We start from the raw sequence: 17,793 nt of genomic DNA on the forward strand, positions 1-17,793 counted from the left end.
AACTAAGCTGTCCATGTTTTTTTTAATTCGGAGTACCCAATTCTTTTTTTAGAATTTAAGGGGCAATTTAGCGTGGCCAATCCACCTACGCTGCGCATCTTTGGGTTGTGGGAGTGAGACCCACGCAGACACGGGGCGAATGTGCAAACTACACATGGAGAGTCACCCGGGGCTGGAATCGAACCCGGGTCCTCAGCGCCGTGAGGCAGCAGTGCTAGCCACTGTGCCGCCCCAAACTGTCCATGTTTGAACCAAGGCTGTAATGAAGTCAGGAGCTGAGTGGCCCTGACAGAAACCAAACTAAGAGTCAATGAACAAATTATTATTAAGCTAGTGCTGTTTGATTGCACTGTTAATGATCTCTTTCATCATTTTACTGAAGACCGAGAGTGGACTGATGAGGCGGTAATTCACCAGGTTGGATTTGTCCTGTTTTTTGTGCACAGGATATACCTAGGAGATTTTCCACATTGCCGAGTAGATGCCTTTTGTAGCTGTAGTAGAACAACTTGGCCAGGGGTATAGCAAGACCTGGAGAACAAGTCTTCAGTACTGTTGCCGAAATAATGTCAGAGCCCATAGCCTTTGCAGTATCCATTGCCTTCAACAGTTTTTTGATATTGTAGAACTAATCGAATTGGCTGAAGACTAGCATATGTAATGCTTTGGACCTGCGGAGGCTGAAATGGATCATCCACTCGGCACTTCAGGCTGAAGATTGTTGCAAATGCCTTATCTAATACATTAATTTAATGGGCTCCCTCGTCGTTGAGAATATTTGTGGAGCCTCCTCCTCTCGTGAGTTGTTTAATTGTGCACCACCATGTCTTCCGCTTGTGACCATGGAGTGATTGGTCACATAAACGGCTGTTCCTGTTCAAAGTCACAGAAAAGGGCTCTTTTTACCCAGATCTGGGTGGAATTTTGATGAAAAGGCGTTGGTGAATGTTAGAGTAGTTTACCCCTGGAATGGTATGTCTTCTGATCACCGGACCCAGCAGAAAACAGAGAGAGGTTTGGCTGGAAAGTTGAAACAGTCATGTGCTTCACAGACAGTCTCTTCCAGCATGCAGACGGGGGACGGACAAGCTGTAAGGCCCCAGATACAGGAACTGATTACTTATATCAAGGAGGAATTCCATAAACAGAGGAAAGAAATGCTTGGGGATCATGCAAAGGCCATTGCAGAAGAGTACTTTGGAGTGGTTGGAGAGGTGTTTGGAGGTGCAGGGGTCACAGATTCGGGAGATTGAAGGAGTGACCTCGGATCACAGCGATCGTGTGGTGGCTCTGGAGGCGGAGGTGGGGCTCCTAGGAGACCTATGTAAAACGCTGAGGGCAAAGGTTGAGGAGCAGGAGAATACCTCGAGAAGACAGAACCTGCGAATAGTGGGCCTGCCTGAAGGAGAGGAAGATGTGAGTGTCACGAGGTACGTCTCAAGGATGCTGGCAGGACGGGTGGCAGAAGGGGTGCTAGATAAGGCACCTGAAGTGGACCGAATGCATAGGTCTCTGAGGCAAAAGCCTAGAGCTGGGGAGCCGCCGCGGGCGGTGATCGTGAGACTCCATAAATTTGTGGAGAAAGAAAATTCTACGGTGGGCCAAGGAGAAGCGTAGCTGCGACTGGCAGGGAAATAACGTCCGGATTTATCAGGACATCGGAGCCGAATTGGCAAAACGGCGGGCAGGTTTCAACAAGGCCAAGGCGGTGCTGTACCGGCGGCAGATCAGGTTTGGGGTGCTCGACCCGGCAAAATTATAGGTGACGTTCGGAGGCCGGGAGTATTATTTTGAGATCCCAGAAGTGGCCGAAGACTTCACTAAGGAGCATAAACTGGGGGAGAACTAAGTGGACAATGCTTGGGAACCGGGGTGCTGGCACTATGTAATGGTCGGGAGCATGTTTGAAGTGGGTGCAGGGATTGGGGGATTTTCGCCTTTTTCTGGGGGGGGGGGGGGATTCTGTTCAATGTTGAGATTGTAAGGAGTTGTAGGGGTGAAACGATTATGTGGGGATGGATGTTCCCATCCCCCCTCCTGTTTTATGGGACTGTTTGTGTTTAACATCTGTTTGTTTGCTTTTGGAGAAGGCTACCTGGAGTTCAGAAGTTCTTGTTTGGGTGGGGGAGGGTAGGCCAGCAGGAGGCCTTCTTCTTTGAGCTGAGGAGTGGCGGGGGGGGGGTCATTAGGATGTGCCTTTGGGCAGGGGCAGCCGAGCTAGCAGGTTATGTTGATGAACGGAAGTGAGTTGGTGGGGAAGAAGGCCAAGAGGGGTGGCCGGTGCAGAGGGGAAGTGTGGGGGGAAGAAAGGGAAGGGGAAGTGTTGGGGGAGGGGGGTTCTGCGACACGGCAGGAGTTGAGAGATGACATGGGCAAGGGCGAAGAAAGGGGCCATCTGGGATGGGCTAGGTACAGAGTGGAATTAAAGGGGCAGGAGTTAAGTGGGGAAGATGACAGACAGCAGAGTGGATTGGAGGCACAAGCCTCCAGTAAGGTTGGTAGCGTGGAACGTCCGGCGACTGAATGGGCCGGTTAACAGGCTGCAGGTGTTCGCGCACCTCAGGAGCTTGAAAGCGGCGGTTGTCTTTTTGCAGGAGTCACACCTCCGTGTGAGGACCAGGTTAGGTTAAGGAAGGGGTGGGTCGGGCAGGTTTTTCACTCGGGGTTTGATTTGTAATCGAGGGGTGTGGCTATTTTAATGAGCAAAAAAATGGGATTTATGAGTGCGAAGGAGGTGAGGGATCCAGGTGGGAGATATGTGATTATGAGTGGGGTATTGGAAGGGGCACCGGTTGTGTTGGTAAATGTGTATGCCCCAAATTGGGATGATGTGGGTTTTATGAGGGGGTTGCTGGCAGCAATCCCAGATTTGGCCACGTATCAGTTAATCATGGGAGGAAATTTTAACTGTGTCCTGGAGCCAAGGGTGAATAGATCGAGCCCAGGTCGATGGGTAGGGTACGAATGGCAAGGGAGCTGGGGGGTTTTATGGAGAGGATGGGTATGGTGGATCCATGGCGCTTTCAGAACCCAGGGCGAAGGGAGTATTCCTTCTTTTCACACGGCTATAAGGTGTATTCGAGGATTGATTACTTTGTAGTGAGTCGGGAGATTTTGGTTGGGGTGGAGGGGCAGAGTATGCGGGGATAGTTATCTCGGAACATGCAGCCCACTGGCTGGGTATTTGGTTCAGTATGGGACGAGAGCAGAGGCCGGGGTGGAGGTTTGACTCGGGGTTGTTGGCGGATGGAGGTTTGTTTGATAAGGTGCGGTTGGCGATTAGAGATTATGTGGAGTTCAATCAGAATGGGGAGGTGTCGGCAGGCATTTTTTGGGAAGCACTGAAGGCAGAGAGAAATAATCTCATTTACGGTTTGTGCGAATAAGGAAAGGAGGGAGGAACATGACCGTCTAGTGAGCGAGATAGAGGAGGTGGACAGGGAATATTCGAGGGTGCCCACAGTGGAGGGATTGGCGAGGAGGAAAAAGTTGCAGGGGCAATTTGACAGGCTAACAAGGAGGGCGGTAGGGCAACTGCGTAGGGCAAGAGGGGTGCAATACGAGTATGGGGAGAAGGCGAGCCGCATGCTGGCGCACCAGCTATGGAGGCTGGCTGCGTCCTAGGAAATATTGAAGATCCGGACTGGGGCTGAGGATGTGGTGAAGAGCCAGGGAACATAAATGAGGCATTTAGAGAGTATTACCAGGGACTTTATGAGGCAGACCCGGGAGGAGAGGAGGGGGACATGGGGCGGTTTCTGGACGAGCTGGAATTTCCCCAGGTGAAGGAAGCAAATAGGCAGGCTTTGGAGGAGCTCCTGGGGCTGAGGGAGGTGCTGGATAGTATCAGGGGTATGAAGTCAGGGAAGGCCCCTGGGCCGGATGGGTACCCGGCAGAATTTTACAAGGAATTTGCGGCGGACCTGGCACCACATCTGTTCGGGGCGTTTTATGAAGCACTGGAGAAGGGGGGAGTTGCCGGAGACGATGAAGCAGGCAGTAATCACACTAATCCCAAAAAAAGGGAAGGATCCGGTGGAATGTGGGTCGTACAGACCCATATCACTATTGAACACGGATGTGAAAGTATTGGCTAAATTGTTGGCAGGGAGGATGGGGGATTGGGTCCCGGGGGTGGTTGCAGAAGATCAAACAGGCTTCGTGAAGGGCAGGCAGCTCGCGAGTAATATGAGACGGCTGTTGAATGTGGTGATGAATCCGTCGAGAGCTCTGGTACCGGAGGTGGTGGTGTCCATGGACGCGGAGAAAGCATTTGATCGGTTGGAGTGGCGGTACTTGTTCGAAGTTTTGGGAAGGTTTGGGTTTGGCCCGTGATTTGTGGCGTGCGTGCAGTTGCTGTATGTGGCGCCAAGAGCGAGGGTGAGGACGAAATATATGAGCTCGCGAAGCTTTGACTTACACCGGGGTACGAGGCAGGGGTGCCCGCTGTCGCCACTGCTGTTTGCGCTGGCAATAGAGCCATTGGCGATGGCTCTCAGGGGGTCGGCAGAGTGGCAGGGGATGATGAGGGGACAGAGGGAGCATCGAGTGTCGCTCTATGCCGATGACCTCTTGCTGTATGTTTCGGATCCGTTGAAGAGTATGGGAAGGATTATGGGCTGTTGGGGAGGTTTGGGCGGTTATCGGGATAAAAGCTGAATCTAGGGAAAAACGAGGTATTCCCGGTGAATGAGCTGGCACAGCGGGCTAATTTTCGGGGGGATGCCATTTACGGTAGCGAGGGATAGGTTTAGGCACTTGGGGATTCAGGTAGCGAGGGAATGGACGGGGCTCCATCAGTGGAACTTCACGAAGCTTGTGGAGGAGGCCAGGGAGGATCTTAAGAGGTGGGATACACTGCACGTAACATTGGCGGGGAGGGTCCAAGTGGTGAAAATGATAATTCTGCCGAGGTTCTTGTTTATCTTTCAGGCTCTCCCGATCTTTATACCAAAGGCCTTTTTTCGGAAAGTGGACACAATCATCTCTGACTTTGTATGCGGGGAAGGTGCCGAGCGTGAGAGGCAGCAGCGGGGGTTGGCGTTGCCAAACTTGCTTCATTATTATTGGGCGGCGAATGTCGACAAGGTGGTGGGAATGAGAAGGGGTAGAGTGGGTTAGGATGGAGGAGGAATCTTGTAAGGGGTCTAGTTTGAGGGCTATGGTGACGGCAGCATTGCCAATGGCTCCAAATAGTTATTCAGGGAGCCCAGTGGTGCAGTCCACGGTGAAGATATGGAACCAGCTGAGGAGGCATTTTAGGGTGGAAGGGATGTCGGTGCTCACGCCGCTGTGCGAGAATCATGGGTTTGAGCCGGTGGGGGGTGGATAGTGTATACAGGAGGTGGAGGGAAGTGGGGCTGGTCAAGGTGAGGGATTTGTATATAAAGGAGGATGGGTTCGCCAGTCTGGAGGAGCTAAGGGAGAGGGTAGAGCTGCCGAGGGGTAGTGAGTTCAGGTATCTACAGGTTAGGGACTTTGCACGAAAGGTCTAGAAGGGATTCCCTAGATTGCCGGGATACACCCTGCTGGAGCGACTGCTGCTTCCGGATGTGGAAGGGGAGGGACGAATTGGGGATATATATATGTGGCTGGGGGAGCAGGGAGGCGAGCGGGTGGTGAAGATCAAGGAGAAATGGGAAGCGGAGTTGGGAATGGAGATCAATTGGGGAGTATGGAGTGAGGTACTGCGGAGGGTAAACGGGACCTCCTCTTGTGCAAGGATGAGCCTGATACAGTTTAAGATGGTGCTCAGGGTGCATATGACTCGGGCGAGAATGAGTGGGTTCTTTCAGGGTGTAGCAGATGAGTGTGAGAGGTGTGGGCTGGGGCCAGCGAATCATGCGTACATGTTTCGGGGTTGTGAAAAATTGGGAAGATTCTGGGCGGGAGTGTTCGCGGTCTTAGCCAGGATAGTGGAGGAGGGAGTGGACCCGGACCCTTTGGTCGCTTGTGCACCACCATTCAAGGCTTGATGTGGCAGGACTGCAGAACTTAAATCTGATATGTTGGTTGGGGAATCGCTGATCTGCTGGTTGTGGGTTCGCTTAGCTCTGTCTATCATTTGCTACTTATGCTGTTCAACACTTATGTAGTCCTGTGGGCAGCGCAGTATTTTGCACTGCTGCCTGCGGCACTGAAGACCCGGGTTCGATCCCAGTCCCGGGTCGGTGTCTGTGTGGACTTTGCACATTCTCCCCGTGTCTGCATGGGTTTCACCTCCAGACCAAAGATGTGCAGGTTAGGTGGATTGACCACACTAAATTGCCCCTTAATTGGAATTTAAAAACCTCACCATGTTGGCACCTCATTTTTAGGTATGCCTGGTGCTCTTCCTGGTTTGGCTTCCTGCACTCTTCATTGAACCAGGGTTGATTCCTGACTTGGTTGTAATGGTGGAGTGGGGCGAATATGCCAGGCCATGAGGTTACAGATTGTGATTGAGTACAATTCTTCTGCTGATGATGACCCACAGCACCTCATAGATGCCCAATCTTAAGTTGCTAGATCTGTTCCAAGTCTATTCCACGATAGTGCCACCACACAATGGATGATATCCTCACTGTCAAGATGGGGCTTGTCTCCACAATAATAATCTTTATTGTCACAAGTAGACTTACATTAACACTGCAATGAAGTTACTGTGAAAAGCCCCTAGTCACCACATTCCGGCGCCTGTTCAGGTACGCAGAGGGAGAATTTAGAATGTCCAATTCACCTAACAGCACATCTTTCGGGACTTGTAGGAGGAAACTGGAGTACCCGGAGGAAACTCATGCAGACACGGGGAGAACGTGCAGACTCCACACAGACAGTGACCCAAGCCGGGAATCGAAACAGGGACCCTGGAGCTGTGAAGCAACAGTGCTACCCACTGTGCTACCGTGACTGTGCGGTGGTCACCTACCAATTATCTAATGGACAGATGCATCTGCAAAAGGCAGGTTGGTGAGGATGAGGACAAGTATGTTTTTCCCTCTTGGTGGTTCCCTTGCCACTTGCCACAGACCAGTTTATCAGCTTTGTTCTTTATATCTTGGACCAGTTCAGTCGATGGAGCTGCCACCGAGCCACTCTTTGTGATGGACATTGAAGTTCCCCACCCAGAGAAAATTCTGAAGCCTTGCCACCCTCGGTGCTTCTTCCAACATGGAGAAGTACTGAGTCATCAGCAGAGGGGAGTGGTAGAGGTGTCCTTGCCCAGGTTTGACTTGTGCCATGAGACTTCATGGGATGCAGTCTCGATGTTGAGGACTCCCGGGGCAACTCCCTCACGACTGTATCCCACTGTGCCATGCCCGCTACTAAGTCTGTCCTGCTGGTAGGGCAGGACATAGCCAGGGACGGTGATGCTGGTGTCTGGGACATTATCTGTAAGGTATGATTCTATCAGTATGACTATGTCAACTCGACTAATCTGTGACATAGCTCTCCCAAGTTTTCACAAAGCCCGCAGATATTAGTATGGAGTACTTTGCAGGGACTGCGTTTGCTGTTGTCATTTCCAGTGCCTTGGACGATGCCAGGGGATCTGTCTGGTTTCTTTCCTTTTTGTAGACTTTGTAGCAGATGGATACTACTGAGGTTTTGCTGGACCATTTTAAAAGGCATTTAAGTGTCAGCCACATTGTTGTGGGCCAGACCAGGTAAGAATGGCAGCTTTCCTTTCCGAAAAGGCATTAGTTAACCAGATGGGTGTTACGACAATTGACAATGGTTTCATGGTCATCATTAGACGTTTAATTCCAGTTATTTTATTGAATTCAATTTCCACCACCTGTCGTGGTGGAATTTGAACCTGGGTCCACAAAGTATCACCCTGGATGTCTGGATTAGTGGTATAGCGATATACAAAAAGGAGCATAAAAATACAAAGTGCCGACATAACCTAGATGGTTACTTTACATGTGTTTTAAAATGTGCATTGCAATTGGACAATGTTATTTAGAAACTTAAGAATAGGAGTAGGCCATTTGGCTCCTCCAGCCTGCTTCACCATTTTACTAGATCATGGCTGATCTACTTCAGTGTCTGCACTATTCCCGTATCCCTGGATGCCATTTGTGATGAATGTAGGAATTTCATATGTATATTGTACTCTATGTATTTGGTGCAGTAATAGTTAAAAGCCTGGGTTAGTGTGTGTATGTATCTACTGCATTAAGGGATTTTTAAAATCCTGGTTTAAAAGATAGGTGGACGCTGAGGCTATAGAAGCGGTAATTAAAGCATTGTAAAAATGAGATCATCATTCATTCGAACCACGTATAGTGTTTACCCAAATAGGGCTAATGGAATTTTGTTTATAGAACTGAGGTTCCTTGGAGTTTTGATAATTGAGGGCCTTAGTAAGATGGCCATAACCCAGTTAGTAGGAGATAGATGATGTAGTTAATGGGAGGAGCCAGGGGCTGAAGCAGTCAGGTGTTGAGTTTCAGTTTAGATTTGGATATGAAAGAACAGGAGCTTTTTGCCAAATACTGGGAAGTTAAATAATAGTTTGGCACAAGCAAAAATCTGCAGCTGTTTCCTGAAGGATCTCGCTCTCGCAAAGCAGTTTCTCCAAGACATCTCTATACAGCAAGTATTCTTGTGTTTGGTAACTGTATTTCAAAGTGGATCTTGGCCTGAGATGTGTTTTGTTTGCTTGGAGATAAGAAAAGATAACAGTTAAGAGTTTAGTGTTTCATTTTATTGTTAAACATTGTTTAACTGGTAATTGCCAGCTATTTCTTAAAGGTATGATCTTAAAGTTAGTTTTATACTGTGTTAATAAAGCTTGTTTTAATATACCATTATCCCCATTTGTGTGTGGAGTCAACCATGGAGCGAACTCTCCTTTCCTCACAGTCTTACAAATTAACTTAAATATTGGGGTTTCTGTCAGGTATCCTGGGAAATGTTGGGGTCTAGTCTACAATAATAAGAATTTTTATTATTGTCACAAGTAGGCTTACATTAACACTGCAATGAAGTTACTGTGAAAATCCCCTAGTCGCCACACTCTGGCGCCTGTTCGGGTACACTGAGGGAGAATTCAGAATGTCCAATTCACCTAACAAAAACACGTCTTTCAGGACTTGTGGAAGGAAACCGGAGCACCGGAGGAAACCCACGCAGACACATAAATTCTATCACCTCTTATTAAACTCTAGAGATACATACCCAGTCTCCTCAATCTTTCCTCATAGGGCCGACCTACCATCCCATGGATTAGTCTGATGAACCTTAATTGCACTTCCTCTTTTGTCAGTATATCCATCCTTAGGTAAGGAGGCCAAAACTGCACATAATGCTTCAGGTGTGATCTCACCAAAACTCAATTCAGCTGCAGCAAGACATCTTTACTCCAGTACCTGCAATCCCCTTGCAATAAAGGCTAACACACAATTTGCCTTCCAAACTGCTTGTTTCACCTTCATATTAGCTTTCAGTGACTTATGAACAAGAATACCCGGGTTCCTTTGGACATCAACACTTCCCAATCTCTCCTCATTTCTGTTTTTCCTACCAAAGCAGATAACTTCACATTTTCCCACATTATCCCACATTATATTGCATCTGCCATGTTCTTGCCTCAGTTTGTCAAACGCTCCTTGAAGCCTCTTTGCATCCTCTTCCTCAGTTAGCATTCCCACCTAGTTTTGTGTCATCAGCAAACATGAAAATATGAAATTTGGTCCCCACATCCAAATCATAGATAGATTGTGAATAGCTGGGCCCAAGCACTAGTCCTTGTGGTACCCTGCCAGCCGCAGCTTGCCATTCTGAGAATTATCTGTTTTCTGTCTCTAAAAACGATCCTCAATCCATGCCAGTATATTTCTCCCAATTCCATGAACTCTAATTTTGTTTACTAGCCTCCTGCGTGGAATCTAATCGAAAACCTTCTGAAAATCCAAATAGATCACATCCACTGGCTCTCCCTTACCTATCATTCTCGTAACATCCTTTAAAAAAAACTCCTAACAAGTTTGTCAGTCACGATTTCCCTTTCATAAATCCATGTTGAATCTGTCCGATCTTACTATTATTTTCAAAATGCCCAGTTATCCAACCCCTTATAATAGGTTCGAGCATTTTTCCTATTGTCATACTAACAAGCCTGTAGTTCCCTAATTTCTTTCTCCCTCTTTTTTTAAACAGCAGGGCTACATTTGCTACCTTTCAATCTGCAGTTATCATTCCAGAATTTGTCAAATTTTGAATGATAACCACCAATACATCCACTATCTCGACAGGCATCTCTTTCAATACTCTGGAATGTAGATCATTATTTGAGAAAGTTACTTAAATAAAGTGTTTCAATCCTTTCTAAAATTAACTTAGTCACTTAAAATTCAGTTGATACTGCTTTTTGAGTAGTGGTGACTGCACTAATCCTAAGATGTTGAACTGTTTTGGTTCTCATGGGGTTTCATAGAAATTCAGCGCAAGTACTCTAATGTTCCTTCTGAAGGGAAAGACATTTTGGAGGCAAGCCAACCAAATATTGTCGACATTTAATGAGTTCTTTAAGGAGTTTTATTCTATCCGCAAATTATCTAGCTTTTTTAAAAGACGGAAGTTCAAAGTATTGTCATAGTGACTGTTGCCAAAGCTGGTGAGGAACAGATGTCCTGGTTACTTTGAAAAATCTGTAACTAATCAAGACGCTGCAAGGATGAATAAAAAATTTTTTTTAAGTATCAAGCAACAAAAAAGACCTCTTGGTATAGATGATTCTCAAATTTAGTTTTCAAACTAATTTTGATGGATTCTTAATTATTCTATCCAGAATTATCCATAAATAATAAGCAAGTTGCATCAAAGATTGAATACACCGTTTTCTTCAGACTTCACCGATGCTGTCTGTTGACTACAAGGAAGTCATTGTAGCTAATCTAAGAGGAAGCAAACATTATAAGCCTTAGCATTTCTATATTTCTCTTAAAATTTTAATGTTTTGAAAACAAACTTAATTGCCAAGAATTGCTGTTTCCGTAATTTTTTATAACTCACAAGTTTTTGTTGGGCTTGTGATCTTTCAGCGACGCATGTTTCTCTTTTTTGTTAGTGACTAACCAGCTCCAAAAACAGTCGAGTAGAACTGTTTTGTGAAAAATAGTTAAATTTTCTGACTGTCTCAGTTAAAACACTAAACTGCAGAGTGAACTGTCATTAAATGGAGTGAACTGGCGAGGGTTTTCATGCAGCCAATGTTACTCGGTTCCCTGAGTCCCTGCTGTGTAGTTGTTCCACTCTCCAAGAAGCCTGTTAAAGAGTCCCTGAGAGCATGTGTAAAGCCCTCAATGTTAATAGTTAATTGGATAGGATGGCAAGATGAGAGGACAGCTGATCATGTGGGCCTCTCAGTCTCAAGCACTAGTGGACTTTTAGTTTAATAATAGCAGCTGTTCACATTGTTGAACAACTTTGTTTTCTTCAGTTTCACAAATGATGAAAGGAAGAACTATTCTCAGAAATGTGCCTTTTTATAGGAAAGGAGAGGGCACTCCTGCTGCTGCTGCCGCCACTCTGCCACTGCTTCAAACTGAGTCACATGCTGCCACTCCTCCAATCATAGATGTCTGTATGAGATCCCGTTAATGTATATCTAACATTGTTTTACTGCCTTTGCAATGGCTATGACAGAGAAAAGAAATAAGTGGGGATGGAGACATCAATATCAACATTGCTTGTCATGGAACGTTACCTGAATATAAATAGAAGGTTTATTAAAAAAAAATCCCACTCCAACAGAAAGCTGTCTCTAGTTACAAGACGAAGCAGTAATATCTGGTACATACAGAGTTCACTGAGCAATGCTGCTTTCACATGTTACATGAGGTATTTATTTCATACAGTGTCGAGAGATATTTATTCCACACTTATCTCACTCTAGAACCTGATGGGTGTGCTCAGAACTAAACATTGGTTTTGAATCAACCTGTGCAGCCCATGAGATTTGATCTGTTACACTGTTATAATAGAATATTAACTCAGGTGAATTTTTCTGGACAGTGTACGATAATCATTATCTACAAAGAGGTAAATTGTCAGCATTTGTAGCTATTTTGAACTTGTCTGCAATAGTATCAAATCTTCTGAAGTACCATTTAGAACAAAATATAAATGCAACTAAATATTGTTTACTAAATATTACAAATTAAACTTTTTGTTTACTACTTTACATTTATCTAATTCCGTCTTATGTTAGTTATTAGAAATTTGTGTGCAATGTATAATATAGTTAAAGGGTACAAATTTGAAAAGACCTGAAGAAAGTCTTACTGAGGTTGTAATGGATATTAGTATATAGTCTATTGCTGGAAATGAAAACAGCAAGGTCAAGGAAGGGAAGGAAGGGTCTGAGATGGACCAGGTGAAAGTGATGGAAGCGAAGTTAATGAATTTTTCCAGGTCCGGATGAGAGCATGAAGCGGCACCAAAATAGTCATCGATGTACCGGTAAAGGAGTTGTGGGAGGGGACCCGGGTAGGCCTGGAACAAGGAATGTTCCACATACCCCATAAAAAGGCAAGCGTAGCTGGGACCCATGTGGGTACCCATTGCTACACCTTTGATTTGGAGAAAGTGGGATGAGTTAAAGGAGTTGTTGAGAGATAGAACGAGTTCAACCAGGCAGAGGAGAGTAGTGGTGGATGGGAATTGTCCAGGCGACTTTTCGAGAAAGAAGCAAAGAGCTCTCAGGCCGTCCTGCTGTGGGAAGGAGGTGTAGACAGATTGCACATCCATGGTGAATATGAGGCAGTTAGGGCCTGCGAACTGGAAGCTGTCAATATAATGCAGGGCATCAGAGGAATCCCGGATATAGGTTGGGAGGGAATGAACCAGAGGAGTGAGGATGGAGTCGAGATAAGAGGAAATAAGTTCAGTGCGGCAGGAGCATGCTGACACAATGGGCCTTCCGGGACAGTCCTTTTTGTGGTTAGGTGGATTGGCCACACTAAATTGCCCTTAGTGTCCAAAAAGGTTCGGAGGAGTAATTGGGTTAGGGGGATGGGGTGGAAGGGAGGGCTTAAGTGGGTCGGTGCAGACTCGATGGGCCGAATGGCCTCCTTCTGCACTGTATGTTCTATGTTATGTTATGTTAAACTAATTCATTGTGAAACACCATCTTGTGAATTTGTTGAAATATACAGAAATGAAAGATGAGTTGAACAAATCAGAGTGTTTCTAGGGCCACGGCTGAATGAGGTAAACCCAAGTCAGTCGACTTCTCATCATGGTGTGGGAATCGAGTCATCTGTTCAGGCATATGGAATCTTTGGCTTCCATGCTACACAATCTGCAGATTTCCCAGTGCCTGGCCATGGGTACAACTGTTATGTCCTCAAAAGCGAAAGAAAAACCTCTGGATTTGCCCTGTTTGAAGAGACTGAAGCAGAAAATATTAATTGTAAATCTGGTATGGCTGGTCACCCTTGCAAACGGTAATTCTCTTTTTGGATAGTTTGTGGAGCGATATGTGTGTCAGTACTTCAGGAGTTAACGTGTCCATACTAGTAATGACACATCCGGTAGATTAGGTGCTCAACAAATTCCACTTGATCAGATTCAACCTACTGGTCAAACTATTTCTCCTTCTTGTAATTTCCTGAGCATCATTTTCCAGAGATAATCATAGATTATGCTGCATATTTGTTTAATTGTTAATCATAAGAGATGATGAATGTAACCTGGATGAAAAATTGATTTATATTCTCTTTGTTGCACATCAGTATTTTTTTGTAATGTGCGTAGGTTAAGTATTTTCACGAAATCTCAGCATGTGGCTTATTTCACTGGCTGAATTGTGCATTGTAAAATAGAATGACTCAAATGTGCCTTGGAACCTTTTTCCCACATTTGAAAGAGAAGAAGGAACATAAAAGCTCTTATCCACAAATGCACTACTTTATATTAATATTTAATTACAGGCAAATTGTACTGCGTGGCTGAAAGCTTCAGAAGAGTTGTTAGTGCCACAATTGACCTAAAAGTTTAATAATAACTCACTTCATAGAGCAAATGCCAGTTCAGCATAGGGGAACACTGCAAGCCAATTCCTTTGAGATGAGACAGCAAACCAAATGGCAGGCGAGAGTTCCTGGGATGGAACCTTCTGGAAAGCAAGGAGCTGGAGTAACTTTGAAGCCAGGCTTTATATGAAAACAGTGGGGAAAAAGCTGATCCCTCCTGCTCTGGGAGATGCTGGTTTAAGGCCAAAATCTCATGAAACAGAAGTGCGGTTAGATCCTGTAACAGAAGGCACTGGTATCCCTAATAACCTGGCAAGCAAAGGAGGGGGCAAAAAGAAGGCTGCTTCTAGGGGGAAAAAAATGAAGAAATGCTTCATAGCTACTGTAATTAAGAACACTCACTTGTATTTTTCCTGTGTCCAATATGCTCTTTGTATCCATCAAAATACAGAAAACTTGCATTACTGTCACGTCTGTGTATTATTAGTTTTCACATTCGGCTGACTTAGATGTCTTAATTATCATGCTCATCACTGAATTGGTATAAATCATTGTAGATAATAACATATTACTTAAAGAATTCTTGTGCAGAGATGAAATGATTTATTTAGAAAGTAGTGAATGAGTAACATGGTGGTATTAATGCCTTTTTTAACTTAATTAATAGCAACTTCATCATTTCACATATTGCCGGTAATTAGTCCCTAGAAACAGAACGGTGACTAAAGTGTGAGCTTGATTGAAGGACTGAAGTAGATGTTTCTACTCTAGCAAACGGCTGTTTTTATTTGGAAGCCGAAAGGAAAGATTTAAACAGTCGGTGAAGAGGTGGGAATGGTTGTGGTGAGAGAATCAGTTAATTACTTAAAAAGCCATAAAACATAATTATTAAAAATGGATTTCAATAAAACTGCACCACTGAATTTATAAGAGGTGACAGTCTGGCCAGCAGAGGGAGCAGTCTTCTGTCTACCGTTACATTCCCATCATTCTCCCCACCTGCCCCCTCTCCCAGCCAGTCTTCCATCTGGACCTCGGCCTGCCTGTCTGCTTCTGATGACAGGCTATAATTTTTCTCCCATCAACGTGCGGACACTTGGTACAGGATTAGCGTAAGCTCATTTAGAAGTTTCAGTATCTAGCCAGCACCTTCATTACAGGAGTCAGCTGTTCTTATTGCCTCTTAAATTTTAAACAGCTTTTGTGTCTCTATTTGCCTACATTAACAGGAATATTTTCATCTCTTTCTTTGCTTCCTTGTTTTAGTTTAAAGAGTTTACAGGAATTAAAGTATTGATTTGCCTGTGCAATGACCCATGCTACATTTAGATTGCATGTAAATAGTCACGCACTTTATGTATGTAGCACCTTGGCTGTAACTCACTGCATTTTCTAGAATCTTGCTAACACAGGGAATTGATATTAAATTATGGCCTGCTTTAATGTGAACTCATTTTACATAGTTCGATAACATCATACAGCGACGATGAACTTGTACTCAGCCCAAGCGTAGAGTGACAATGAATCAAAGCAGCTACCATACTCTGATCATTATATTGAAAATAATGGATGTTGTGGAGGGAGTCAAGACTAATTAATTCAGTCAGCAGATTCTGATGATGTGAACCTAAAACATCTAATTGTAGCTTTTAACTCCCTACATACTCTTTGTTATTGAATAATATACACAATAAATATGCTTTCACTGCTTCAAGAAAGATTGGTAGCACTAAGACTGTATTGCTAAATGGAGAGAATGTTGATGGTGAATAACATTGTCTCTGTGATTATAAAAGTATAAATCTCCAAAGACCTGCTAAAACAGAGGGGCATCATCTGATTCGCAGATCTCCACAATGAGATGTTTTCCCTTTACTGCATTATTATTCAGTTACCTATAGATTTATTTATTATATAAATGCAACTAAGTACAAACTTTTCTGCTTTCAATACTTATGTAACACCCTAAATATTCATTGATTGCTTCCTTTTGGCAATAATATCACACATTAGAAGCCTAATTTTTGTAACACGTGGGCATTATTTTGTTCAACATTTTAAACACTTGAATTTTTTCTGCAAGGTTTAATGATGATTTCTGGTCCTCTAATATGAAGCAGAATAAAGAATAGTCTGCGAATCCGCTTAGAATTTGTTTTTAAAAAAACATTGCAAACGAGAATGTGCAAAGATTTGTGACTATATTAATAAATAATACAATGATTATGAAATGGAAGAAAATGGGTCAAAACCAGTTTAACCAATAAACATTTATCTACTGACAAAATATGTCAAAATCCTGAAAGAAATCACAACCGTGCAAATCGACCATTCCAATTTCATTCTAGTTTCAATGTATGTTAACAAATTGTTGTTTATAGATTATTACAATTCTTTGAAATTATTCCCATGAAATTGTTAGTCCTTTTGTAAATCTACCTAATGCATGTCATCTTAAATACCTCCAGCAGCTTTCTCCTGTACAGGCCTCCTCTCTCTTGGGAAAATTGAGCTTGCCTTCTGCTCTATTCCTGGAGCTCTCACCCTTCAGCTGGGCTTTGCCTCCCAATATTTTTTGCGCATGAGGCATCTCAGTGCTGATTGCCATCACTGGCGCCTCCAGCCCAGCTTCAGCATTGCCATGTCCAGCTACTATATTCCCCATACGTAGGCCGACAACAGGTCAAAAGTCCTGCATTTAAAATTAATTAATTCCTTAAACAAATATAATATATAGAAAACAACAACAAAACAAATGACAATAGCAAAAGAATCAAGTAGCATTTAGCAAAATTAAAGAAAATGCAATATCCAAAAATAGAAACAATCTGACTAGATAAACGAAAGGAATGACATAAAATAAAAGAGACAAGAAACAAAATAGAACAATATACCTACGGATAAAGAAGTTTATAACAAAGTCAATTTTCATAGAAAGATTTCTCCTGGTAAGCAACACCACAGGAGATCCACTGGAGCTATTTAAATCTTTGCAAGCAGTGCAGCTATTTCTCTTGATGCGTCCTAAACTTAATAATTTAATTCACGATACAGTGCGTGTATTAGTGTGTTTTATTAAAGTGTAACAAAAGACGATAGAAAGGCACTGCCATTGCAGCTTGGACATCTACTTGAAACTGCTTTTGATTTACAATTAGTGCACACAGATGAACTTGATGTGTAAAATAATGTTATGCTGTCCATAAAAATCCACTCTATAGAACTGAGTAATGCAAAGAAAACTAATAACCAATGTGTACTTTTTAGCACCATTGAAGCATCTAAATACAAAATGATAAACCCTTTAAATTGTTTAACTAACAGTCTATGATAAAGTTTGAAATAAATTAAGAAAATAAGATTAAATTGGCACTCGCATTTAAATTTTAGCAAGTGTTTTTCCTGGTGGAAATTTATTTTTAACATTAATTTGATAACTCTCTTTTGGACCAGTGATGCTGCTTTCAGGTTATAATTTATGCTTTGCAATAAAATGTTTTTAAAACTGTTTTAAGCTATTTTCTTCTCTTGTGTTTTACAGAACAAAGCAATTATAGGTCGTGTAGTAAAATTGTCAGATACAGTGATTGGTCTCGAATCATTTAATGTTTCTGAGAGAGCAAGCAATCCACTCTACAAGGACTATCACGGTAAGTCTAATGGTAACCAAAATACCCCAAGTGACTTATAGATATTTAGCAGTTTGCCCTCTAATTAGTTTGTCTGCCATAAGGTAGTAATTGATTTCATTTCAAAATCTCCATTTCGACTGTCTCCCAATGTAGCAATCTATTGGTCAGGCTGTTTATATTTTACTGTGCATTATGAC

General features: G+C 43.6%; 1 protein-coding gene and 1 long non-coding RNA gene across 4 annotated transcripts in view; one reads left to right on the forward strand and one right to left on the reverse strand.

Moving 5' to 3' along the window:
- elp4 (elongator acetyltransferase complex subunit 4) overlaps positions 1-17,793 on the forward strand; it is a 500,372-nt gene that overhangs the window by 272,645 nt on the left and 209,934 nt on the right. For all 3 annotated transcript variants that reach the window (XR_011933067.1, XM_072466249.1, XM_072466248.1), the window contains exon 8: positions 17,506-17,614. Coding sequence is in view for 2 of the 3 variants with exons in the window: in XM_072466249.1 (XP_072322350.1) it covers positions 17,506-17,614 (109 nt within the window). In the remaining variant the exon portion in view is untranslated. The remainder of the gene's footprint in view (positions 1-17,505; positions 17,615-17,793) is intronic.
- Positions 12,409-17,793, reverse strand: part of LOC140384497 (uncharacterized) — a 57,586-nt gene continuing 52,201 nt past the window's right edge. The window contains exons 2-3 of the long non-coding RNA XR_011933068.1: positions 16,427-16,656; positions 12,409-13,381 (exon numbers count right to left, since the gene is read on the reverse strand). This is a non-coding gene — a long non-coding RNA (uncharacterized lncRNA). The remainder of the gene's footprint in view (positions 13,382-16,426; positions 16,657-17,793) is intronic.

This window comes from Scyliorhinus torazame, chromosome 10 (assembly GCF_047496885.1).
Source record: "Scyliorhinus torazame isolate Kashiwa2021f chromosome 10, sScyTor2.1, whole genome shotgun sequence".
NCBI lineage: Eukaryota > Metazoa > Chordata > Chondrichthyes > Carcharhiniformes > Scyliorhinidae > Scyliorhinus > Scyliorhinus torazame.